This window comes from Lolium perenne, chromosome 7, assembly GCF_019359855.2.
Source record: "Lolium perenne isolate Kyuss_39 chromosome 7, Kyuss_2.0, whole genome shotgun sequence".
In the NCBI taxonomy this organism is placed as follows: Eukaryota; Viridiplantae; Streptophyta; class Magnoliopsida; order Poales; family Poaceae; genus Lolium; species Lolium perenne.
In genome coordinates this window covers 104180629-104208546 of record NC_067250.2, presented here as the reverse complement: position 1 = coordinate 104208546, position 27918 = coordinate 104180629, and the positions used below count along the sequence as shown (strand labels likewise).

Sequence of the window (27918 nt, the reverse complement as noted above, 5' to 3'; positions counted from 1 at the left end):
TGCAAAGCTCACCATGAGCAAGGCATTACCCCATTTACTTTATGCTTATGATCCTATTTCCCAGTTTTACTTACAAGCTTTATTTACCTTTGTTTTATCAAAGTACCTTTGATTTATGTTCTACTAGGTTAGTACGAAGTTAGTACAAGAGTATCAAACTTAGCCTAGAAGCAAAGCCAATACTTAGCACCCCTCACACATAGTGGCTAGTGCTAAATTTAAGATGACTACTCTAGATGGGAACATTGTGTTGATGAAATGATGATGGTGAAAACCTTGGAATGATTAGTCATTTCCATTGAAAGATTTTGAAGGTGAATATGACACTGAAGTTGACTTGGTGACTTTGGCTAAAAACTGATGATTGATTGGATGCGATACCATTCCAATTTTTGAGTACCCCCACAATACCTGATTATGGGTAGGGCTTAGCTGGAAATTTATGTATCTTAGTATGGGTTCCCTCTGAACACACATCATAGGGGTTATGCTTGAGGCTGCCTCCGTTGTTGAGAAATGATGTGAATTGAAGGTGAATTGTACGGCCAAGCCCTGTGCAGTTCCCGGGTTAACAGTTGGTTTTCACCGGGAGGCCAAGCTCATGGGGAGAGGTGCCTATACTAGGGTGTGTAAGTGAAAGGTTAACGGTTGATGATCCGCGTACTGAGTTACGATTATTCAGGGTTTTATCCCTGACGGATGAAATCAAATGTTGTGGCACAAGTGTGCGACCTCTGCAGAGTGTAGAACTATTCGAATAGCCGTGTCCGCGGATATGGACAATTGGAAAGGCCATTCTGTTTCCGTCCTCAGTAGTTATGTAACTGGTGTTTTTGAACTTGAACTTGAAAGGTGACTTTGACTTTAAATCACAACTGAGTTGTGGGAATGACACTAATGTTCCCACTTGAGTTAGTTAGCACTTGAGGAGTTGTTTACAAAAGTGTTTATGAAATAAAATTGGCTTTATGCAAATAAACTTAGAGCTTAGAACACTTTCTATAGTAATGTTAGTACTTACACTAGTACTAGATTGCGAGTACATAAAGTACTCACGGCTTTGTCCCTGGCTATTCAAATGGCCAGACTATGAAGCCGAGCCGCAGTACGAGGAGGACGATCAGCAGGACGTCTACCACAACTAGGAGCTTCTAACGTCAAGCGTTGGCCTGTGGACTAGAGAGTCCTTGTATCTTACGCTTCCGCTATGAACTGGTGTTTGTTCGTTGATCATTAGATCAACTATTTGTGTAATATGGATCATGTGATTCCAAGTTGTAAGACATTATGGTTTGTAATGAATGATGACTGTGATACTTAACTATTATGCCTCGCAACAACAATTTTCCTGGGATTGCGATGTATGACATAATAGGCATCCGGACATAAAAATCCGGGTGTTGACAAGTTGGTATCAGAGCCATTGTTTGACCTTAGGAGACCCTAGTTAGAAATGGACGTTCTGAAAAATTGAGTTTCAAAAAGAAATGAAGTATTTCTGAAAATTTTAATCTTTGTCTTCTCCTTGAGCTCTTTGGAAAAACAAGAAGTCATGCTCTTCCTTAGAAATATAACTAAAATTTTGCCACACTTGTTCACTTCTCTAACTTAATCCTTTACTTCACTTTCAGATGGAGCCCGTGAACACGAAGTTTTACCAGCTTGGGAATGGGGGAAGCTTGATCTTCGAGCACGACCTCAACGCCCTGTCCGACCACCTTGGTCGCCCGCACCCAGAGTTCCACGGATCGCAGATCGCGAACCAGCCAGGAGGCGAGCTGCAGTGGATCATCACCGCTGACTTGAGGGGCAAGATGGAGCCTCCCACTTCTGAGAGGATCCTCTTCTCCTTCATGGAGAGCAACTGGCTGGACGGACTTGCTCGCGGACTTCAGGAGGGACTCGCACGCCTGTGCGGGATGAGCGGGGAGGCACTCAAGCACCCTCGCTTTTCGCACCTTGCGAGGCGTAACTCTGCTGGAGAGCCCATGGACATGACATCTCACCCGGAGCTGAAGCACCATGTGGAGCATCTCGACTTCATGCTGTACCACACTCAGCAGGATCTTGACCACTCCCGTGAGTACGCCAACCAGACTCACGCCCGCATCATCGAGCAAGGAGACGCCATCAAGATGCTCGCCAACGACCGCAGGACTCTCCGCCAGCAGCGTGCGAAGAAGGATGCCACTATCACCCGCCTCCGCGCGAAGATAGCCGCACTCGAGGCCACTATCAAGGCCCAGGAGGAGCAGATGAAGAAAATGGAGGAAGATGGAGAAGACATTCAGGGAGGAAGCAACTACCTGAGTGACGACAACGACTTCGAGGAAGATGAGAACACCGAGGGGGAAGACTACGACTTCCTGGACGACGAGGATGATGACCACACCCCCATCGATGTTGATGAGGAGGAGGAGTAGTTCACTTATGCACTATCGTAGGTGTGAGTTGTATCCCGCCCCATGTATCGTAGCTTGGAGAAGAAGGGTTCTTAAAACCCTTAGTGTGTTAGCTTGTAATGTGTGTTGTTTGCTATGAATGAATGTATGTTTGTGTCATCATGAAAAGACTTCAAGTTTTAAACTTTTGAACTCAAACACAAAACAAGCCATAGAAAATTTCCCTCTTATCTCATGATCTATCTCAATACTCAGATGGCCCCTCCAACTCGCAACACGAACCAAGACGCTATGATGCAGATGTTGCAAGTTATGTGGAAGATAGAGAAGCGAGAAAGAGCTGAAAGGCAAGCCAACATTGCAGCACTTCAACAGCTTGTCAACAACAATCAAGGCCACCATGATCATCCAGGATCTAAGCTCAAGAACTTCCAGAACACCAACCCACCAGTTTTCAGCAAGACTGAGGAACCACTCGATGCAGATGATTGGCTCCAAACTATGGAGAACAATCTAGAAGTAGCTGGAGTGGAAGAGAATGAGAAAGTGCTGTTTGCAACGCACTACTTAGCAGGACCAGCAAGAGCTTGGTGGACAAGCACCCGTGCCATGAACGCGGGACAGTTCATGACTTGGACTGATTTCAAGCTCAAGTTCAGCAAGTACCATGTGCCCCCGGGTCTGATAAAGAAGATGAGAGATGAATTCCGTGAATCAAGCAAGGCCGGATGTCCGTGGTGGAATACCGCGACAAGTTTCTCACACTGTCAAGGTACGCCCCGGATGAGACAGACACTACTGAGAAGAGGAAGGAAAGGTTCCTGAACGGACTGCATGATGAGATGCAGACTGTGTTGATCAACATCCCCTTTGCCGACCTTGAAGCCCTCGTTGACTCCGCCATCCAGATGGAAGGCAAACTGCACCAAGCCAGCGAGAACCGCAAGCGCCGCATGATGAATCGTAGTGGGCCCAGCAATGCCCCAAGGTATCGCCCCAACTCAGCGGAGGTTTCGGAACCAACAAGCCCAATGCACAGATGTCACGTCCGGTTTATCGTAACCGGAGTGGAGGAAACCCTGTGCCAGGAGGCCACCACAACAACAGCAACTACAACACAAACAACAACTTCAACCGCGCTCCGCCAAGAGCCCCCAACAACCACAACAGCAACAACAACACCAACACCGCACCAAGGACCGGGAGCAATGCAATTCCCGTCGCGAACAAGCAAGACAAGACCACCATCACTTGCTATGAGTGTGGTGTAGTGGGGCATTACTCCAATGAGTGTCCCAAGAGGCTCGCCAAGCTCGCAGGCAACCCCGCACCACCCGCTCAGAAGAACGCCGTGTCTCCACCGGCAAGAAGTTCGCCCCCAACAACCCGAACAACCGCGGAGGTCGCCTCTACCACATGAATGCTGAGGAAGCCCAGGAAGCACCTGACGTGGTGCTGGGTATGTTCTCTGTTAACTCAATACCAGCAAGAGTGTTGTTTGATTCTGGAGCATCGCATTCGTTCGTTCTGAGAAGATTTTGTGTGCACTAGTAAGATTCAACCAATCAGCTTGAAACATGTCATGGTAGTTCAAATACCTGGATCAACAACTAAAGCTAGAAAATTTTGCAAAGATGTACCCATCGTAATCCATGAAATAGACTTTTATGCAAATTCTGATTGTTACAGGAACAAAAGGATTGGAAGTAGTCCTGGGTATGGACTGGATGGCGAAACATCATGGATTGATAGACTGCGCCAAGAAGGCCATCACCATGACAAGTAGCACAGGAATAATAATAGAACACTTATCTGAAAAACTACCCAGAAACTTCACCTGCAACCAAAGTGTAGCCAAGCCAACTCTGGATCAAATCAGGGTCGTTTGTCGATACCCTGATGTGTTTCCGGATGATCTACCCGGTATGCCCCCGGACCGGGATATCGAGTTTATCATCGAGTTAATCCCTGGAACAGGACCTATAGCCCAGAGAGCCTATAGCATGAACCCCGCAGAGCTGATGGAACTGAAAAAGCAACTGGATGATATGCTGTACAAAGGTCTGATTCGACCAAGTGCGTCACCTTGGAGATCACCCGTTTTGTTTGTGGATAAAAAGGACGGTGCCACTCGTTTGGTTACGGATTATCGTAAGCTTAACGATGTCACCATCAAGAACAAATATCCCTTGCCAAAGATAGAAGACCTGTTTGACCAGCTGACCGGTGCCCAAGTTTTCTCAAAGATTGATCTGAGGACAGGTTACCATCAACTGAAGATCCGAGCAACAGATATTCCAAAGACTGCCTTTACCACCGTGATATGGATCAGATGAGTACAATGTCATGTCCTTTGGACTGACCAATGCCCCCGCTTATTTCATGAATCTCATGAATAAGATCTTTATGGAATTCCTGGATAAGTTTGTCGTTGTCTTCATCGACGACATCCTTATCTACTCCAAATCAGAAGAAGAACATGAGCGACATTTGGAAGTGGTTCTAGAAACCCTTAGGCAACATCAGTTGTACGCCAAGTTTAGCAAATGTGAGTTTTGGTTAAGAGAAGTGGGATTCCTGGGACACATCTTGTCTGCAGGAGGAATTGCTGTAGACCCCGCAAAAATCAAAACCGTTGAGGAATGGAAGGCCCCAACCACCCAGACGGAAGTCCGAGCATTTCTAGGATTGGCGGGATATTACCGCCGATTCGTTGAAGGATTCTCAAGCATCGCAAGACCAATGACTCAACTGCTGAAGAAGGACCGGAAATTTGACTGGAATGACAAATGTGAAGAAAGTTTTCAGCTACTCAAGCTCAGATTAACCACAGCCCCAATACTGATTATGCCCGATGTCACCAAGCCATTTGATGTCTATTGTGATGCATCCAAGACTGGTCTTGGATGTGTGTTGATGCAAGAAGGCAAAGTGATATCTTACCTATCAAGGCAACTGAAGCAACATGAACAGAATTATCCAACTCATGACTTGGAGTTAGCAGCCGTAGTGTTAGCCCTGAAGGTTTGGCGTCATTACCTCATGGGTAATCGATGCGAGATATATTCAGATCACAAGAGCCTGAAGTACATCTTCACCCAGAAGGAGCTGAACATGAGACAGCGCAGATGGATAGAGTTAATCAAGGATTACGACATGGAAATTCACTACCACCCCGGCAAGGCCAATGTGGTAGCGGATGCCTTGAGCAGACTGCCGTGTCAGTTGAACTCCATGATCGCAATAGAGCAACCAAGCCTGTACCAAGAGTTTGAACAATTCCGACTAGAGCTAGTGAGCGAAGGATTCCTCGCCCAAAGATTGAACTCCAACCCACTTTGATGAGCCGGATAAAAGAAGCCCAGAAGGGAAATGCCAGCATTGACGGAATAAAGAGTCAGATAGCTGCAGGAAAGGCACCAGGATTCACCATAGACGAAGCCGGAGTTCTTTGGTACAAAGAACGTCTCTGCGTACCATCGGACTCTGACTTGAAACAAGTCATTCTGCAAGAAGCCCATGACACCCTTTATTCAATCCACCCCGGAGGTACCAAGATGTACCAAGACCTGAAGGAACAATTCTGGTGGCACGGAATGAAGCGAGAGATAGGAAGTTACATCGCCAAGTGTGATATCTGTCAGCGAGTCAAAGCAGAACATCAACGACCCGCAGGACTGTTGCAACCTTTACAGATTCCGGAGTGGAAATGGGATTCTGTCGGTATGGACTTTATCACAGGATTGCCCAAATCTAGCCGAGGAAATGACTCCATTTGGGTAGTCATCGATAGGTTGACCAAGGTTGCACATTTCATCCCTGTCAAGACCACATACCAAGGCCCAAAGCTAGCTGAGTTATACATATCCAGAATAGTCAGCCTGCACGGAACCCCGAAGTCAATTGTGTCAGATAGAGGATCACAATTCACCTCAAGATTCTGGCAGAAAGTGCATGAAGGACTAGGAACCCGTCTGAATTTCAGCACAGCCTACCACCCGCAGACTGACGGACAGACTGAGAGAGTCAACCAGATCCTAGAAGATATGTTAAGAGCCTGTGTGCTAGAGTACGGATCCAAATGGGAAGACTGCTTACCATATGCAGAATTCTCCTACAACAATAGCTATCAAGCCAGCTTACAGATGGCCCCCTTTGAAGCCCTGTACGGAAGGAAATGCCGTACCCCTCTGAACTGGTCGGAAGTCGGAGATAGTCAAGTCTTCGGCCCCGACGTTCTCCGCGAAGCCGAAGAAAAGGTGCACAAGATCCGCGAGTACCTCAAGACCGCCCAGTCCAGACAAAAGAGCTACGCCGACAAGAGACGCCGAGAGATGACATTCGAGATCGGAGACTTTGTGTATCTCAAAGTCTCACCCCTCAAAGGAATGCAGAGATTCCAACTTAAAGGAAAGCTCGCCCCCAGATATGTCGGACCATTCAAGATTCTGGAACGCCGAGGAGAAGTCTCATATCAGTTGGAACTGCCGGAAGAGATGTCCGCCGTACACAATGTGTTTCACATCTCACTACTTCGGAAGTGCCTAGAAGTGCCTGAGAAGACCGAAGTATTCAAGAACATCGACCACAGAGCCATTGATATCAACAAGGACCTAACCTACCGCGAAGTGCCTATTCGCATCCTTGAAGAAGCATTCAGAACCACCCGCACCAGAAGTATCAAGTTCCTGAAAGTACAATGGAGTAATCACACCGAAGAAGAAGCAACTTGGGAACGCGAGGAAGATATGAAGAAGGAATACCCAAATCTCTTTAGTACCTAGTTTTCTCTAGATCTCGGGACGAGATCTTTTGTAAGGGGGAAGGGTTTGTAACATCCCAAGTTTCAACAAAATGAACAAGAGAGAATTCAAGAATCCAAAAATCAGGGTTAACAAAAACTTTTTCTCATCATATAGGTTTATGCATATAGGTCACCTTATTAATTATTTTGAGTGTGCAATTGCCATGATGTTTGCTTATGTGTTCTCTCTCACTCTAAAACCCTAACAATGATCACTTGATCACCCTTAGCCAATTAAAATTGAAATATAAAAGAAATCCCAAAAATCCATTTCACTCTCACATAAGGCCTATGCCATTTTTGCAAATACTTAATCTAGGCCAATTTGGTTTGCACCATTGGTTGTAGATGGTTACTAAACACTTATTAACACCTTTGGAATCAAGCCAACTCAATTCAAACCAAAATCAAACTCAATTTCCAATTCACATGCAATATGGTCACTTGTGCCATTTTCAAATTGATGCTCACTTTGAGCCCCTGGTTCTCTTCTTTCCACTTCTAAACTTTGTCAAACCTTTTCACCTCATCCAAGACAACATCAAGCACTACAACTTTGCCCAAAACCACCACCCCAAATTCATCACCAATTTCAAATGGGAAGCAAGCAAAGTTGGAACTTTCTCACATAATCAAGATCATATGCAAAATGTGATTTTGCATACCAACTCCATTTTGACCACCACCACCACCAAAATGCTCCACTTAATATATGAGTACAACCCACCAAAAAGAATTTCAAAATTCGAAAATAATTTTCTTTCGGGCATTTCCACAAACACTTGGCAGGCAGTGGTATCAATTTGAGCCCATACCTCATTTTCACCTTGGACTTGGTCCAACTTTGACCTCTCTCGCACCTCGGAGTCTCCCTCTCACCTCACCACATCAACCTCACCACTTGCACTGGCCAGGTTTGGATTAAATCACCTCAAACATGCCATGCCGTGGCATGGCATGGCCTCACCATGCCATCTCCTCACCTGGTCATCTCCAGCCTGAACCACCGTGTCCACTAGCCTCCCCTCACTCTCCTGGACACGCCCGTACCATCCCATGGTCAACACGACGCACGCACACGCCGGAAACAGCGCGCCCAAGGACGCCTGTGCAACGCCCATGCCGCGCCGCAGCGCGCATGGCGAGCACCCTGGACGCTCGTAGCGTGACGACGCCCGCGTCCTCGCATCACCTCAGCCCTCACGCTCACCGCCGCCGACGCCTCACCTCACCGTGACACGCTCGGACACGCTCGCTGGCCCGCGGGAACGCCGCAGGTGACGAACGCGTCGACGCCCATCCGCCACTGCCCGCGAGCTCCCGTCAAGCTCACCTCCGCTGTAGTGCCTCGTTTTCCCCAAAATCAAGCGCGTCAGCACCGCATGGACGTCGCCAACACTCCGCGCCCATCACTTGGCTCTTCGCGGCCCTGGACCGACGGCGGCCATGGCGAACCTAGCCGGGCGCCGCGGCCACCTCCAGCCGCTATAAAAGGAGCACTCCGCGCCCCAAACTGAGCACGCCAATCTCTTCCCCACCTCACCAGAGTTCTCTTCGCCGCCTCAATTTCACCAGATAGCCACCACACCGCTGCAATTGCTAGCTCGTTGCCGCCGCCCGTAGCCGAAGCTCGCCGGAGAAGGAAGCCGCCCCAGACGCGCCGTCGCTGCTTCCAGCGCCTCCCCATCATCGACAACGACGCGGCGCACCCTTCCGACGACCGTCGGAGCTCCGACGACGGCTCCGACCCTGCTGCCGCCGCGCTCGCCACTGCCTCTCGCCGTCGACGACGACAACCTCCAGCCGTTGGATCATCGCCTGATCCAACGCTCCTCACTTCCCCGTACCGGTTCGGTGAGTAATACTCACTGACGCGTGGCCCCCACGCGGTCAGACGGCCCGCTGCGCTAGACGCAGTACTGGGCCGGCCCAAGTTCGTTTCCCGCGCAAGCCCACCTATTTGAATTCAAATTTGGAAATTAGATAAAATACACAATCTGAAGCAAACTTTGAAATTCATTTGTGACAAATCTACTCAGCCAAATTTTACAAACTTTATATTTTTGGAAACCTTATGAAATTGTCTACACAATGCCACTGACTAGAACCCTAGATCTTTTGTAGAAATGAAATGACAAAATAAACAAGGCAGGGACTTTTCTGCCTTATAATAATTCTTAAAAATTAACCATAAATGCTTTTCAGTAAATTCCACCTCCAATAATTCACTTTTCACTTATACTAATTGTTTCTACAAAAATATGCCATGCTTACTTTGAATGATCATGGTTTAGTTGATTTAAATGCCTTATGGCTATTTTCTAGTCAAAGATATTATCCAAAACTATTAAGAAATCTTATGTGGGAGTTTTCCCTCATTTAAATCTTGTCACCACCAATTCCAAATGAAGTGGAGACTCTGGTTATTTAGGTCCCATAGGAATTGTTGGTGATGTTAAATCTTGTTATGCTAGAATTAAATGGTATGAGGTGCTCACCTCATTTAAATCTTTTTCTCCAAATGCTAAGTGTGAAGAGGTTGACTTGGGTCAACCTAGGTCACATATTATGCATAAGAGAAATTAAATCTTAATAAGATAATGAGAGGAAATTATTTCTCTAAATATTTCAAAGTAACATTTAAGTTTAGTATGAGAGGAAATTATTTTTCTTAAATACTAAGAAAAACACATCCACCAACTTATTAGCCAAATGTGATGCTAGTTTAGGTGTGTGAACCATGTTTGTGCATAGTTTAGTAGATTAGTTTGGTGTGATGATTGTGTACTCCGTATTCGTATTTTAGACGCTAGTACCGAGGAGTACCAGGAGGAGGAGGAGGTCTACTTCCAGGAAGAAGAAGACCACTTTGACCAGTTTCCCAACCAAGGCAAGATAATACTCTTGCAAAGTGCAAAGCTCACCATGAGCAAGGCATTACCCCATTTACTTTATGCTTATGATCCTATTTCCCAGTTTTACTTACAAGCTTTATTTACCTTTGTTTTATCAAAGTACCTTTGATTTATGTTCTACTAGGTTAGTACGAAGTTAGTACAAGAGTATCAAACTTAGCCTAGAAGCAAAGCCAATACTTAGCACCCCTCACACATAGTGGCTAGTGCTAAATTTAAGATGACTACTCTAGATGGGAACATTGTGTTGATGAAATGATGATGGTGAAAACCTTGGAATGATTAGTCATTTCCATTGAAAGATTTTGAAGGTGAATATGACACTGAAGTTGACTTGGTGACTTTGGCTAAAAACTGATGATTGATTGGATGCGATACCATTCCAATTTTTGAGTACCCCCACAATACCTGATTATGGGTAGGGCTTAGCTGGAAATTTATGTATCTTAGTATGGGTTCCCTCTGAACACACATCATAGGGGTTATGCTTGAGGCTGCCTCCGTTGTTGAGAAATGATGTGAATTGAAGGTGAATTGTACGGCCAAGCCCTGTGCAGTTCCCGGGTTAACAGTTGGTTTTCACCGGGAGGCCAAGCTCATGGGGAGAGGTGCCTATACTAGGGTGTGTAAGTGAAAGGTTAACGGTTGATGATCCGCGTACTGAGTTACGATTATTCAGGGTTTTATCCTCGACGGATGAAATCAAATGTTGTGGCACAAGTGTGCGACCTCATAGAGTGTAGAACTATTCGAATAGCCGTGTCCGCGGATATGGACAATTGGAAAGGCCATTCTGTTTCCGTCATCAGAATTTATGTAACTGGTGTTTTTGAACTTGAACTTGAAAGGTGACTTTGACTTTAAATCACAACTGAGTTGTGGGAATGACACTAATGTTCCCACTTGAGTTAGTTAGCACTTGAGGAGTTGTTTACAAAAGTGTTTATGAAATAAAATTGGCTTTATGCAAATAAACTTAGAGCTTAGAACACTTTCTATAGTAATGTTAGTACTTACACTAGTACTAGATTGCGAGTACATAAAGTACTCACGGCTTTGTCCCTGGCTATTCAAATGGCCAGACTATGAAGCCGAGCCGCAGTACGAGGAGGACGATCAGCAGGACGTCTACCACAACTAGGAGCTTCTAACGTCAAGCGTTGGCCTGTGGACTAGAGAGTCCTTGTATCTTACGCTTCCGCTATGAACTGGTGTTTGTTCGTTGATCATTAGATCAACTATTTGTGTAATATGGATCATGTGATTCCAAGTTGTAAGACATTATGGTTTGTAATGAATGATGACTGTGATACTTAACTATTATGCCTCGCAACAACAATTTTCCTGGGATTGCGATGTATGACATAATAGGCATCCGGACATAAAAATCCGGGTGTTGACACATGTTTACTTGCTGCCATATTTATTTCAGATTGCAACTACTACTCATATTCATCCATATCACTTGCATTTTACTATCTCTTCGCCGAACTAGTGCACTTATACATCTGACAAGTGTATTAGGTGTGTTGGGGACACAAGAGACTTCTTGTATCGTGATTGCAGGGTTGCTTGAGAGGGATATCTTTGACCTCTACCTCCCTGAGTTCGATAAACCTTGGGTGATTCACTTAAGGGAAACTTGCTGCTGTTCTACAAACCTCTGCTCTTGGAGGCCCAACACTGTCTACAGGAATAGAAGCGTGCGTAGACATCAACCGCGCCGCCCTATGGTGGCGTCGCCTCGGCCAGCCCCCGACGCTCCCCTCTGGACTACTTAAAGCCCTTGACCTAAAAACACACGGGGGTTCGACCAATTTGCTAGAAGACATCCAGAACTCCGCCGCCGTCGCGAAACTCAATCTCGGGATCAGAAACTCCGTTCTGGCACCCTGCCGGGACGGGGAATTGGAGGAGATCATCGCCATCATCACCACCGACGCCTCTCCATCAACCACCCATGCTTCCCCCATCCATGTGTGAGTAAATCCCTCGCTGTAGGCTGAAGGGGATGGTAGGGATTGGATGAGATTGTTCATTTAATAGCCATAAGATTGTTAGGGCATAGTGCCTAGTGACATAGGCATCCCCAATGGGCCTGCCGAAGATGGTACCCAGGGTTTACTAAAGGCCCACGACCCGAAGGATAAGAAGAATTCGGAAGCCCAACTTGTTAGTTAAGGAAAGCTAGAGTTGTATTAGAAAAGAACACTTGTAATATTACGGGAGGAGTTGGAAACCTTCCCGAACTCTGTAACTTGTACATCAAGAATCCCTCGGCTCCACCTCCTATATAAGGGGGAGTCGAGGGACAAAGAAAGCATCGATTCATTGTCTCACAAACCCTAGTTTTCATATCGTTGAGTACTTTTCGGCTGAAACCTTCGAGATCTACTTGCCCTCTACTTCTAACTAAACCCTAGTCTACAACCCGTAGGCATTGACAAGTTAATACCTTGTCAATTGGCGCCGTCTGTGGGAATTAGAGGCGTCAAGGATCTGATCTCGATGGCACGTTCAAGATCGTCGACTTCGTCAACAGCAAGCAACGCGATGGATCGAGGTAAATAGATTGAAACTGGTCCTGTCGATTTTGTTCCTCACCCGCCCTCCCGTTTGGATGCATATGCGTATCTGGAGGAGCCTATGGAGATGACGTTCGGAAAGTTCCACTTTCGCGTCGAGAAGGAGGGAGCGTATCGTCTCAAAATTCCGATCTCTTCGGGATTGTCGGTGGTCGATTCCGATTCTTCGAACTCAACATCGTCAATCGAGTCAGGCGAAGAGGAGACTTCATCGCCACGCTTCATCAGCACCAGGGCAAGCGAAAAGCTCGCCAAGATCTTCAGCGACCTGTCCTTCGAGTCATCTGCGGACTCTTATATAAGCGATGACTCGAGCAGCGTCGACAGCTTCAACTTCATCGACAAATCCACCACTGTGGGCAAGGTCTTCACCAATCTCTATGATGGTGTCACCAAACCTGGCAAAGATCTGAATTCAAAATATCATCAGATTTATGCTATCGAAGAGCCAAGCCGCGATCAGGAGGAAACGTCGGAGGCTTTCGACGATTTGGGAAATCCATACGTCGATCCCTCCGATCTAAGACGAGGTTTAGGCAATAAATATGTCGGACCTACACCACGTGTTAGGGTGCAACTTCCACAAGCAGCATGGGATAGAGCCGCAAGAGCTATGGATGGTTCAGAACCAATAGCCACAACAGCCACGCCAGAAGAGTTGCAAGCATATCAATATAGGCTCGCGCGAGCTGCAAGAGAATTGGAAAAACACACAGCAGCTCTGAATAGAAGAAGGGAGGCAGCCTCCGCATCAAGCAGGCGAAGGGCAGAACTAAGTCGACATTCAGGAACTTCGGGAGATAGCCACAGGGAAGCTCGGAACAGAGCAAGATCAAGGCTGCAAAACATACCTGAAGGAGAAAGAGAGCACTTGGTTCAAAACCTCGACATGACCTTTATGTCGATAGACACGAGAGGAAACATTATCCCCAAAACACCGGAAGCTGGGTATATGGCGACACAAGCCTTTATCCTCGCGTCTAGGCCACCTCCTGGAGATCCAAGGGAAGCATTATACAACATGGCCATGGCAGGTGTTGGAGCCATGGGAATAGCATTTGCATCAACACCTCCCGAAGGTTCAGCAAGGCAAAATAGTCCATGACCTGCGGCAGCAGAAACAGTTCCCGAAAGAACAGGAGGAGCAAGAGACACAGCAGCGCAAGCAAGGGTGGACAGAGCACGACAAAACAGAAGGGAACATCGGCACTCCCCGGAGATAGATGACGAAGATATGTGTGGGTTGCCGTGCTTCACATGGAGGGTCCGGAAAACTCGAGTTCCTTCAGGGTTTAAGCTACCCGATAACTTCAAAAAGTTCAACGGCCTGCAAGATCCAGAGGATTGGTTAGTTGATTACCTCGAGACGGTAAAGCTGATAGGAGGAACCAGAGCAACAGCCATGCAGAGCATCCAAGTACATCTGAGTGGAGCCGTGAGGTCTTGGATAAAGAAGCTTCCTCCGGGTTCCATCGACAGCTGGGACAGTTTCGAGGATGTGTTCGTCAAGAATTTCCGGTCTACTTGCAAGAAACCTGCATCACTAGAGGATTTGAGAGAATGTCGATAAAAGCCGGATGAATCAATGAGAAAGTACATCCAAAGGTGGAATATTATAAAAAACTCGGCAGAGAATATATCTGACGAGAGAGCGATAGATGCGTTTGTCGCAGGAATCCGACGAGGAGATTTTGTCGAGGACCTGGGGAGAACCAACCCAAAGACAGTATCCGCATTAATGGAGATAGCAAATAGATGGGCAGATGGAGAGGATGCTGTTCACAATAAACGGCACAGGTCACCAGAGGAAGACCGTGGTCGAAATTATCAAAATAGACGTCGGTTTTCTCGGCAGTACTCAAACTACGATGCACCTGGCCAAATCTCGGCTGGATTCCGAGCAAGCGCTGGAGAAAACAACAGAGATGATTATCAAAGGAGCAACGAGCAGCGAGGCGACAATAGAGATGATTCCCGAAACAGCAGGCCAAACAATGGTCCTAGGTTTCAGAGACCTTTCGTGTCCCCTGAGGAGATGATGAACGGGCCATGCCAGATGCACTTTTATCTCGACAACAATGGAAAGAGACAGTCAGGACACCTGCAGAAGGATTGCCGAAATTTTTAGGCAATGCTAAGGTGGGCGGGGCATGCCAATGCCTAGGCGACAAATAGGAACCCGCAAGGGCCCAGGAGTGAGATTCACTTGCCACCACCTCCCGCAATTACGGACGAAAATCGACATCAACTCAGAATAGCGGCAGCACCTGCACCACCACCTTATGTTGATCCCAATTCCAATGGAGCGGTCTCGATGATTCAGAAAGGCAGGCCATCCAATAGAGCTCAGAAAGTAATCTCGCGACAGGTGTTCATGGCAGAGAAAATGCCTCCACCAACGGTTGAGTACCTTAACTGGTCAGGGCAAGACATTGGCTTCACAATAGCGGATCATCCACAGCAAGTTCCTCGACAGGGGCAGTCAGCACTTATCTTACCAGCAGTAATCACAGGATTCGACGTATCTCGAGTATTCATAGATGGAGGCAGCAGTTTAAACCTTATGTATGCAGATACACTAAGGAAGATGAACATATCTCTAGCAAATCTGAAACCAACCGACACACGTTTCCATGGCATCACACCGGAGAAGCCAAGTTATCCGTTGGCGAAGATCGATCTCGACGTTCAGTTTGGGACCCGAGAGAATTACAGAATAGAAAGGCTGGAGTTTGAAGTCGTGGATTTCCCGTCGCAGTACCACGCTTTGTTGGGGCGCCCAGCATATGCCAGGTTTATGGCGGTACCACATTACACATACTTGTTGTGGAGGATGCCTGGACCTAAGGGACCAATCACAATTAAAGGAAGCTTCACGCTAGCCGATAAATGTGACAAGGATTTTCATCGACTCTCAGAAACCTTCGGGATGCAAGCAGAGTACATGGCGTCAAGGCTCACGACTGATTACGATGTGTTGCCAGATGTAGGAAGGCCTAACAAGGAATCAACTTTCAACACCACGAAAAATTCTAAGGAGGTGCAGATTCACCTGACAGATCCGTAGTTGGTACTTTTATGATATTGTTGCAACTTGTTATGCTTAATACTTGTCACTAAGGCCCGAGTGCCATGATTTCAGATCTGAACATGTTATTGATTCATGATGATATTCATTATTTTATGATCTTACCTGCAAGTTGTATACACATATTGTTGTCCGGAACCCCAGGCCCCAAAGTGACACAAATTGGGACAACCGGAGGGGAAGCCTGTGATATTAGGATCACATGTGTTCACGGAGTGTTAATGCTTTGCTCCGGTACTCTATTAAAAGGAGTACCTCAATTACCAGTAGTTTCCCTACAGGCCCGGCTGTCACCGGCTGGTAGGACAAAAGATGATGTACAAGTTTCTCATTGCGAGCACGTACGACTATATACGGAACACATGCCTATGGTTATTTAGTTCTTGGATACTATTTTATTATTATCTGCAAATGCCCTGCCTTGATTATTACATGAGTTCTCTTATCCATGCAGCGCCCGTTCATCCATCCCTATGCCTACAGTATTTTAATCCTGCTGTTTACTATAATCACTACTGATGTCTTTATTACATTGTTGCTTATATTTCACTACTGCTACTGCTATAAAACTGTTGCTACTGATAAACTATTGCGAGCAAGTCTGTTTCCAGGTGCAACTGAATTGACAACTCCGCTGTTAAGCCTTACAAATATTCTTTGGCTTGTGTCGAATCAATAAATTGGGTTTTACTTCCCTCGAAGACTGTTGTGATCCCCTATACTTGTGGGTCATCACATGTGTATACAACTTTCAGATATGATCAAGAACAATATATAAAGCATCATCATGAAAACACAATATGTTCATATCTGAGATCATGGCACTCGGGCCCAAAGTGACAAGCATTAAGTATAACAAGTTGCAACAATGCATAAAATACTCACAACGGATACAAGGCACTATGCCCCGAACAATTCTAATGCTATTACATGACCGAACTCATCCAATCCCGACCATCCCCTTCAGCCTACAGCGAGGGAACTACTCACACATGGATGGGGGAATCATGGATGGTTGATGGAGAGGCGTCGGTGATGGCGATGGTGATGATCTCCTCCAATTCCCCGTCCCGGCAGGGTGTCAGAACGGAGTTCCTGCCTCCGGAATAGGGTTTCGCGAGGCGGCGGCGCTACAGACTTTTCTCTAGAATAACTTCGAACCCCCTGGGGTTTTCTCGTCACGAGGATCTTATAGCCGAAAGGGGAGGCCGAAACGATGAAGGGGTCGGGAATACACCCCCAGGCGCGGCCGCGCCTGGGCCATGTACTCCCAGCTCTAGACCCCCCTGCTCTTCACCTTCTGGCTCCGTGAGTTCCCCGGGAAAATAAGGCATTTGGGTATTTTTATGGGATTTTTCCCGAAAGTTGATTTTCTGCACAAAAACAAGACACCATGGCAATTCTGCTGAAAACAACGTTAGTCCACGTTAGTTGCATTCAAAACACACAAGTTTGAGGGAAAATAATAACAAAAAGGATCGGGAAAGTAGATGCATTTTGGACGTATCATTGTGTATCCCGCCGATTGGGATGATGGAGAGCTTGACGGGGTCTGTCCTAGACGAAATCCAGCACTCGCCCGGAGGGACGATCGGAAAGTTGCCGGCGTACAAGATGCGCCCCACAGCGATGGTGTCACCGATGCCTCCGAAGGGAGAACCCTCTCGGTTCTGGCCTCCAGACGTTGCCAGCCCCATGGTGGGCGCCAACTGTCGTTGCCTAATTGACGGTACCCCAGAGGAGGGATCCTCATGAAGGGGGAAGAAGTATTGCCATAGGGCGGAAGCCATTGGGATGGTGGTACGCAGTTTACCCAACTTCGAAACATGTTGCTCGGAGGCAGGACCTACTACTGCTTGTCTAGAATTATCTGGGCGCTTGCCATTGTTGCAATGAGTTGTGGTTGTGCCTCTAGGGCTCCCGAGATCCGGCTTATAAAGGCACCAGGATCTAGGGTTTCTATGGAGAGTCCTAGCCGGAATACAAACTTGCCTAACTACGGAATATTACATTGCCGTGCACGTCAAGGATCCGTCTTCTACCTACAACATCGTACTGGATCCGGCTACATTAATGGGCCTTGCCGGATCCGACTCCTAGCGCAGGTTGGACTAGATTCGGCTCCTCGTTCCTGGGCTGGACTTCTTCCTTCTTGATCAACAACAACTGGGCCGCCCGATGGGCCGTATGCCACCATCACCATCTGTGGGCCACCCGGGTTTGCCGGATCTAGGCACTGTCGATGGTACACTCATAAAGTATACCCACAACATGGATCTCCCACCCTAGCCAATCAAACACACCCAAACATTGGGAATCGAAGGAGGAGAACTATATCTACCAACCTAACAAAGAAATTTTGTGATCCCCATGCTTTTCCTTTGTGAAGTTGGAAACCCTAGATCTCCTTAGTGGGGTCCTTGTTGTTGAGGGCATCTAGTGTATAGTTCTTGTGTGACTAGGTCTTGATGTCGTTGGGAGCCTTCATATCCTTTGGGGAGTTGTGCACCAACCTTGTGTGAAGGCTACCCACTTCGACTGGCTTTGTTTAGTGGAGAAGTGGGTACTCCTTTGTGGTGTGCTCACAAGGAACAAGGTGACGCCTTTGTGGCAGTTGACACCTTTGTTGTGTCAGATCTCCTCATCGTAGAAATACTTCCTACTATGGAATGAACTACGGGAAACATACAGAGTCTCAATTCTGCCCGTCTCCCCGATTGCACTCTTTCCTTTACCCTTACTTTATTACTTATGTTTCCATTTCCCCTGTTTGTCTCTCATATAGGACCTTTATCACAAGCAATAGAAAAAGATAAAACTGTGTAGCTCATATCTTTTTTTTTCGATAAAGGGAATATATTAATATCGAGAGATACCAATTATACCCAGCCTCTGCAACAATGCACCACCCTAATGGCACTACGGATGCACACAGCCAAAAAAATGAAAAGAAAACTAAGAGACAAAAGTCCCGCTACAGTATCTCGAGCCTAACAATAGCAATACATCCACCATCATGACAACACCTGAATTGCAGACTCTCCAAAAAACGACGCCTCCAAGAAGGGAACAGTGCTCCAACACCGTCGTCGCCCGATCAAAGATCTTAGGTTTTCACCCTGAAGATAGTCCCCACTCTCAAAACAATGCCTCCACCAAGGTCACTGCCACGCACAACCAGCTAAGGCCAGACCTTGGGTTTTCACCCTGAAAGGTAGGACTCTACGCTTCACATGTGTTGTCGCCCCCACTTTCATACCGCTGTTGTGAAGCCCGGACACCAAGCAAGCCCCTCAACAGCGCGGAGACTTGAACCTCCCTTAGCTAGTCCTCCCCTCCGGCCTTCATGAAATTCTCTTCTTCCGACTTTCATCATGGATCCATAGTCACTTGATGTCAACATAGAAAAAGAGCTCCGCGCCGCTCCCTCCAGAACCAAAAGGTCGGAATAAACGCATGGGTGCGCACGACCGAATACCTCCGATCCAGCAAACTCCAGGCAAAGCACTGTTACGTTCGCCGGCGGAGACTTCCGAAACTCAACCCTCCGGCTAGATCACGAGTCCAGGCCTCCGGTAGGTCCTCCTCTTCACGCAAGAGAGGCCCTAGGACCGCCTCCTTTATTCAGGCTGGACCCCCACGTCGGCGACCATCCCGGGCTGGCCAACCCAACCCTCCACCGGCGACACCATCGCCGGCTTCCATGCACCTCCATCTCACCGCCGGATGGCGATGATAGATCAAAAATCCACCACCACCAACCGCAGGCCGACCCTCTCCGGCGAAGAAGAGGCCACCTCCTCCGTCAAACCCAAGGCTGCTGCCCCGGGCGCCCTCGTGTCGCGGAAGATGCCCGAGATCGCCTCCACGCACCAAAGAGAGGCGGGGGTGGATGGCATGGCGCAGACCGAGGGTATGGCCGCCGCCCACCACCAACCCCTGCCGGAGTGCTGCGGGAAGTCGACGAGAGGAGGGAGACCGCATCGCCTCCCATCCCACTCGCGTTGACCGGTCCGCCAGGGGACAGCCGACGGGAGGAGGGCCGCCGCCGGCGTCGCCCATCCCACGCGCGTCCGCTCCGCCATGCATCGAGGAGGTGGGGATCCGGCCGCCGATCTCCACGCGGCGACGAGGGAGGGCCCCCGCCACGCCCCGAGGGACTTTGCCCCAGAGGCGCTACCGGCGGCGGCGGAGGGTGGCGTGCGGGAGAGGTTAGGGTAGGGTAGGGTGCGGGAGGGTAACTCCTATATCTTCAGGACTTTTATTGCAACCCTTGTTGATACATCTACGTTTGTTGATTACATACATTTGTATCTAGACAAAGTATGGTCAATTAATTTGGATCGGTGGATTTTTTTTTTTGTAATATCAAGAAAGAGTACTTTCTTTTTGGTTATATCAAGAAAGAGTACATGGATCTGAAATAACAAGCATATGCGAGGATTCTACCAAGCCGTTTTCACGTACTAGAAGGGAGAAGAAGACGGTAGTACTACAAATTAAGGGAGGAGAGACCACAGGCATAAATAATCACAGAATAGAAAACTACGTACACGCCGGCCGGCCGAATAATGCATGAATGCAGTACGCGTGGATGATTCATTAGCTAGAACTGAGCCCCGGACGTGTAGGTGCCGCCGAAGGACCAGCCGGAGGGCGCGACGTTGTCGGCGGTGACAACGCGTCCGTCGTCGGACTTGACGCGGAAGGAAAGGCTCTGGCCGTTGAGGTAGGCGCCGGTGTGCCAGTTGGCGCCCCAGTTCTGGCTCATGGCGATCCAGTCGGTGGCGGAGCCCTTGATGGACATCTGCGCGACACCGCCGCTGCCGGCGACGTTGGTGACGAGCACGAGCTCGAAGTAGCTGTGGCCGTTGATGGTGAACCTGATGCCGCCGCTGCGCTGGCACGGCACCCGCCTGTAGTTGACGGGGACGATGCCGCCCCGGTAGACGGCGATGGTCTCCCAGGCGGGCTGCGACATGTCGAAGTGCTGCCGCGGCGGGTTGCACCAGCCGCCGTCGTTGCTGGGGAGCGCGTAGTTGGGCGGGCAGAAGTTGGTAGCGGTGACGGTGATGGAGGTGCCTGGCCTGCACCACGTTGACTTGCGCGTGTCGCAGGCGATGGTGAAGCACGCCCCGCACGACACGCCGTTGTTGAAGAGCGCCGTGCTCAGCGCCGTCGTCCGCGTGCCGTACCCGGCGCCGTACAGGTTGCCGTATCCGCAGGCCCCGCCTGGCGAGATAAACGTACACAACGTGCATGTTAGCATCAACAATTGCAATAATGGAAATTCGGCGAGAAAGGATATCTAGAGAAGTCGAATGATTGACTAACCCATCGTTCCGGACGCGTCGCCGCCGCCATAGAATGTCGCGAACGCCGGCGTCCATTTAACCGCCGATGCTGGAGCAGGACTGAGCAGGAAGGCGCCCAGCGCCAGAAGCACGAGCATCTTGATGGCCGCCATGTCGGTGCTCGGTCCTGCAGAGATGTACAAAGATCGTACTCTGCTGGGAGTGTACGTCTTGTGTTCTCGGAAGGCATATATATATGGAGTAGTGTATATCCAACTGATTCGGTTGCTACCGATTGATTGCAACTCCCTTAATTTACTGGGGGAAAGCGAGAGCGTGCTTAGCGCGTCGATCTGTGTTTTAATTCAGAAGCGAGTATCTCGGCTACGTGAATGGTAGGCTGACCTTGACTTTTGCGCTCATGATTGGGTCGAACGCTAATGTCTCGCCGAACAAATTTTCTTTACTGGTCTGTATCCACAGTCAGAGCTTCCTGTTCAATTCCTGATCCCCAGTGTTCGTGTGCCATGTGCGTTCTCCCGGCTCCGGTCGTCAGGACGAAGTCACTTGTGAGGTGAGGATCATGTCATGTGGGTTGTGGCTTGCCCGCCCCGTTGAGTAATCAACTTCGCACTGATACTGTGTTTGCACTGTTGAAGATTTGGTGGTCTCGGGCAAAATTTGAAAGGAGAGCAATGCTAGAGTCTTTTGACACCATGCCACCCCATCAAACATCATCATCGGCCAAATCAAAGACGAGGCAAAGATTTGAAGGGTTGTCGAAGCAAACTTTTTGAGTAATGTAATATTAAGGGCTTTTATTTGAAGTCATTGGAAGTGTTCTGGGAAATTGTCGTAAAATACTCTAAAAAGTTTTACAAAATAGTTTTGTTAATTATTAAATGAGAATTAGCTTAATTCTCGGTATGAGAATTAGCTTAATTCTTGGTATGAGAATTAGCTTAATTCCCAGTCGACTCATATACTGTTGCATTGCGTCGTGATTAATTCGTGCTACCTATGAGATGCATTTGAAAAATTTCTAGTTGCACATGGGGATGCAATTGAGAAAAATGCCTTGAACCATTAAATTGCTTCGTGATTCGTTCTAGTTATAAGTCGCAACATGGTTGTAACTGGGGAACCCCCCCCCCCCCCCCCCTCCCGAACTATCGTATTTGCTTTGTTATTCGTGCTAGTCATGAGTTAAAATGTAAGTTGGAAATGATATTCAAAGATATCACCATGGACCATAATAACATTTAAATTAATTCACGGTCGACCGGGACTTAGTCACTCCTTAAAAAAATAGGTTAGACATTTCTAATAAATCATGGTGCCCTCTAAAAAATAGTATTTCTCGTTTCCAAAATCTAGAAAGTTTTAGTCCTAAAATAAAGTTGTCTCTTACAACTCCAGCAAGGCGCAGGAAACGGTGTTTACCTTTATCGAACAACCTCATATGCTGCTTCAAGTGTATAAATCATGATGCAAATCTAACGGTAGAGTTGATGTAGCTCCAAGTTAATCATCGGTTGATGAAATATAGCAAAAAGTTATACTATTTTCTCTAAGGGTGACTTTATACACATTAAAGAATCCGCTCGGCTGCTCCGGTATTCCCGATCGCAGGGCTCAATATATAGCACCCTCTAATCAAAGCGCCTTGAAGATGGCCGGTGAGCTTTCCATGCGAAAATATGTACTTCTTCCAATCTAAATTGATTGGCTAAACTTTATTAAGATGTGGATGTACGTAGACGTTTTGTTGACCCGACACATCGGTATCTAGATTGTTGACTAGACACATCGGTATCTAGATAAAGTTAAGTCAAGTAATATAAATCGGAGGGAGTATTAACATTCTTGTATAGTGCAGGAAGTAATACTGTATATTGCAAGAGTGCTCCGGAAAGAAGAAGTCTCCCGCAAGCAGGTTGACACTCACGGTTGACATTTTGTGTTCAGACGATATCGAGCACAGAACATACGTTGCTATGCATGATTTAAGTGCCGTACGCCCTGTTGGTGCCATCCGATGGAAACTGTCGCGGTTCGTACGCAATTCTTTATGCACCACACGCTATGCCTATGTTTCGCAGTTAGGTTCAAGCACATGCTGAGAGCGGAAAACACGCGAGGTTACCTGTATGGCTGTATTACCAAGTCCTAAACACCAAATAATTCTGTAGTAGGATTAAGAAAACTCATCACTACAGAAATCAAGGTCAATCATGAGAGATTTCATAAGCATCAGTATGTTCACGTAATCATGGCCGATACTAATTGAGAACCGCCTTCGGTTGGAATACTTGGGAAGTTGGCATTTGTGCAACATAAGGGCATGTTTGATTCAAACAAATTTAAAAGCATAGGAATAGGAGGGAGCGGTGTTTTGGATTATGAGTGCATATGCTCCCTATATTTCGAAATGTATCTTACATATTTTTTTTAAAAAAAATTGAACTAAAAGTTCGCACGTACATCTTCACGTGCTACATACTCACAAAGTCGTTTCATAAAAAATCGACTTATTACGTGACGTGTGTAAAAAAGACAAAATTCAGTACTAAAAATAATGTTTTTCACAAGATAAACTTTCTCTTTTTTATATAGACCACACAAACTATTATTTTTTCGTGAAACTTGACGAACGCACGTATATTATGGAGATGTACATGTAGATTTTTTTGTCCAAATTTTTTGAAATTTTGAAATATGATTTTTTGGTAGAGGGAGCATACGCACGCGGGAGCCGAATTGAATTTCCCAGGAATAGGAAATAGAAAAACATAGGAAAGGTATACCATGACATTTGAAATCTTATATTTACTAATTGGAGACTCCCTAGGAGTTACCACGTTAATCCTAGAGGTAAACAAATTTTTATCCATCCGATCGATCCATAATCCCACGATATCCGTTGGATTAAATAGAAGATGCAGAATCTCTTTTCCCCACCTGCGCAAGGCCCGAAGAGACTCCAGTCCGTTTCCCCCTACCCATCTGGATAAGGACGAGAAAAAAATCCCTAATGGTCGCATGTAGGAGTAAATCAATCTTGCTGGGACATGCTTGATACGGCCGCTGATCCTTGATTTTCCCTCCGATCAAATTGAGTTGTGTTGATTCATGGTGAAGAGTCGCTTCTGCTGCCACAGCATAGCCAGATCGTATTGATCGTGCGTGTCCGCGAAGGCGTCGCGGTGGTGTCTGCCGTGCTCCTGAGTTTTTCATCGGTGGCGCTATACTTGGATACCACGACGTTTGCTGATCTCAGGTAATCAACGCTCTCTCAACTGCCTGTCTTGCTCTGAATAAGAAGCTGACTAGGACTATATGGGAAGAATCATGTTTGTTTGTAGAAAAATTGTTTCCTGGGATCCACATGACCACAACGTTTGAAAGCTTCCTCTCTATTCGAATTAAATCCTAGAACCTTGCCTAGGAGCAACGTCTCCTTCATCTTCCTGCAAGGTGACCAAACCTGAAAAGTTCATGAAAGATTCATAATACATGTGAATTCCCTATATCCTCTAAGGACGTGACGGCACCCATCGTCTCATCAGCGGCAGCAGCTTAACATGCGGAGGCGGACGTGACGACCTCGACAGAACCTGGTTCTCGAGCATGTATGCGGCAGCAGGACATCATATCAGGCCTACTTTAGGTAAAAATAAAATAAATCCTCTGCAAAAGAAAAAATGAATAATCAATACTCATGAAAATATCGTCCATTGTCTCCTTGATGATACAGTTCAATAGTCAAATCTATGAGTAATGCAAAATCTTATGTCAGATCCAGGTTAGCACGTGAAAGAAACTACAATGTATCAAGGAAACAGTCTCCACAATCTTGGATGCGATAATTCCTGGCAAATTTGAAATTACAGTCTCAAATTGCTTGCAGATAGCCCGTGTACGGACATGCATGGTCTAGATTTTCTTATGATAATTTTGGAGCACTGTGTTTTCTCCAGATGCTTATAAGCAGTGCTTTAGCAGAAGTTCAAAATAGTGCTTATTTCACTTGCTGTTTTTACCGAATATTTGTTTGTACTTTCCAGATGCATATAAGGACCGAAGTTTGTTGTTGTTGCTCAGCTTCATGATGGTTGGTTGGTTATCTACTCGGTCAGAAAGGAAGATGAAGTAACAATGATATCTGTTGTTGAATTCAGGTTTATGCATTGATCCTTCATCTAATTCGGTCTACTGTCTTTTGAAGCAAGAAAGTAATGTTGAAATGAGATTTTTTATTGTAGCTTAACAAAGAAGAGGAGTCTCAGTTTTATGCTATGCAACTGGGTTACCCTCCTATATGTATCAGTCAGACGCTCCTTTGGAGCCTCAACATGAATCTTCGAACAATATGATACTGAGTACTAATCATTCTGATCGCCTAATTTGAGTTATTTTCAGATATGTGATCGTTTCATTCATGTGACTACTTGAGAATATGGATACCCATGCTTTCAAAAATGTATTTCTTTCTATCGGCTCCGGAGCAAAGAGGTTGGATGGAGTTCTGGAGCCAGTGGAGACTAAGACGTTCTCCCAAAGAAGTACAGAGGTCATCGAAATTAATTAGCATAAGTACCCATGTAAGCATGGAAAGCATTTTACCTAGCGTCCGAGCTTTCAGTCTCATTGATATACCAACCTGCTATTTTTTTTTCATTTATATGCTTTGATGATTATACTTCTATGACAAGCATGAAGTAGTGTTCAATTTGACAGATTTGAAGTATTATCAGGTGAACGAACATACTCTTTCTGCTTTCACTCATGATGTCAAACGGTTGATCTTTTACTGAGATAATACATATTATTTTACTTATTGTAATTCTGCTCCTACACAAAGCTTTATAATTCCCAGTATTGTCCACTATATGTATTGGTTAATACATTATTTTCATCCGGTATATCTTGATTATTATGTTTAAAATTTTGTTATATTAAAGATAGAAAGTGCTCTTTCTTGATAAATCGCTGATGTAAACTACAGTGATAAAAATTATCACAGATTAATGTCATTGGTAGTCTCAAATAATTATATACAGTGTAAACATCTCATGAATAATTAGATGTAGAGACATGTGTACTATTACTTCATTTGACAAGGTATGATGATTCTACCATGGGTACTTATGCTAATTAATTTCTTATATGAAAAAAAGTAGCATCAATCTCTGTCCATGCATGGAGAGTGGAGTTCCTTCAGACTAACTATAACACAGCTAGGAAAGTGGTTCATAGAAGCTCAGATAATAACAAGGACGAACATTGGAAACAAGGTGTATATTCCAAGAATAATCATGTCACCAATGAATCAAAATGGCTGTTTGTGTTGAAGAGGAGGCAGTACCCAATATCAGTTTGTTTTGCAATGACGATACCCAATATCAGTTTGTTTTGCAATGACGATAAACAAGAGTCAGGGACAGTCACTAAAAAATGTTGGACTCTATTTGCCAAACCAAGTCTTCACACATGGCCAACTCTATGTAGCAGTATCACGCGTCACAAGCAGAGATGGACTCAAAGTTCTAATATCAGATGAAGAATCTCAAGAAAATAATTTAGCAAAAAATATTGTGTACAAGGAGATCCTTTAGTGGAAGAATCCTTAGATTTCTTATTTTATTCCTTCTGAAGTTCTCATAGATGGCTACATATAAAACATGGTTGTATCAGATATTTTATTATATGCATAGAAAAGTTCTTTGAATAGCCTAAAAAGTCTTATTCTACTTATGATATAAGAATTAGACATTGCCCCACAATTTAAGGGAAGATACATGAAGCAAGGAGCGATGAGGTCTACAACTGACCAGTTGATTCGTATACTGCCCCTTCCCCGGCTACTGAATTATATAAATCCTGCAGTACTATTATTAACATCAGTATGCAATTTCAAAAAATGCAAAATTTGTTTCAAAACTGGCATTTCACTGCATATCATGCTTCCATGAACTATATGTTCACATTTCTGCTAGAACAAAACAGTATGAACACCGTAACAACAAATACCTTCAGCTTAAACCAACAATACATGCAAAATACCTTGCAGGATAGAAGAGGGCCCAACGCCACACAGGGAACTGAACAAACTGCTACATCGCCTCCACAATCCAATCTCAAGCGTAGCAGATTCTGAATAGCCAGCTGCTCCTCCAAGACCGCTGCTCCTCCAAGACTCCTCTATAATCCCGCCACCCGACCTCCACGAAAACCAGAATCAGAGCTATGCTACTCCACCATGCCCGTCTGGATCCCTAACATCATCAGTATCGCTGCCAGGATCAAAAGCCCTACCTATGGCATACACCAAGTAGCATACCAGCATCTCGATCCAAAAACTGGAGCAATAAGATGCAAAATCAGAGCATAATAAATCTCAAATGATGCGTATCTTGTGCTAAGGGACGAAAGTGCTGCTTCAATTTAATAAATAGAGAGAACAGAGGGGATTTGAAGACCAAGAGAAGAGTGTGAGTATATTCTGTATAAAAGTTAGGCAGAGGTAGACGACGACAGGTGAAGGCTAAAATGTACATCCAGACCCACACTCATAAAGAATTACGGTTGTCAAAGAATGACTCACTATTTAAAAAACGTAAAAATATAAATTTGCCAACTCAACTAATGGTGGCTACTTAAACGTAGATTATATTTATAAATTTTCATTTAAAAATAATATCACCTACTATACGGATACAAGATTTTTTTTAAATTATTAATAAACCCTGCAGCCCAAATTAATTGACACTAATAACATTTAAGTGTATGAGAACAACATCAATAATACAGAGCCGGAATATCATAGT

General features: G+C 46.0%; 1 protein-coding gene and 1 long non-coding RNA gene across 2 annotated transcripts; both read right to left on the bottom strand.

The window, feature by feature from the left end:
* Positions 1-20181: 20181 nt before the first annotated feature.
* On the bottom strand, positions 20182-21325 carry LOC139833180 (expansin-A8-like). The gene is made up of 2 exons (XM_071823378.1): positions 21129-21325; positions 20182-21026 (listed from the first exon to the last, which is right to left on the bottom strand). The coding sequence occupies exons 1-2, from the start codon at positions 21259-21261 to the stop codon at positions 20401-20403; spliced, it is 759 nt and encodes a 252-aa protein (XP_071679479.1). The 5' UTR covers positions 21262-21325; the 3' UTR covers positions 20182-20400.
* Positions 21326-23897: 2572 nt separating this feature from the next.
* LOC139833181 (uncharacterized) lies at positions 23898-27587 on the bottom strand. Its single transcript, XR_011748444.1, has 2 exons — positions 27155-27587; positions 23898-26971 (listed from the first exon to the last, which is right to left on the bottom strand). It is a non-coding gene; the product is annotated as an uncharacterized lncRNA (long non-coding RNA).
* Positions 27588-27918: the final 331 nt, after the last annotated feature.

Coding starts and splice junctions, on each gene's coding strand:
- LOC139833180 (XM_071823378.1), bottom strand. CDS start 21,261: ATGGCGGCCATCAAGATGCTCGTGCTTCTGGCGCTGGGCGCCTTCCTG. Junction 21,027..21,128: donor CGACGCGTCCGGAACGATGG/GTTAGTCAATCA, acceptor TTATCTCGCCAG/GCGGGGCCTGCGGATACGGC.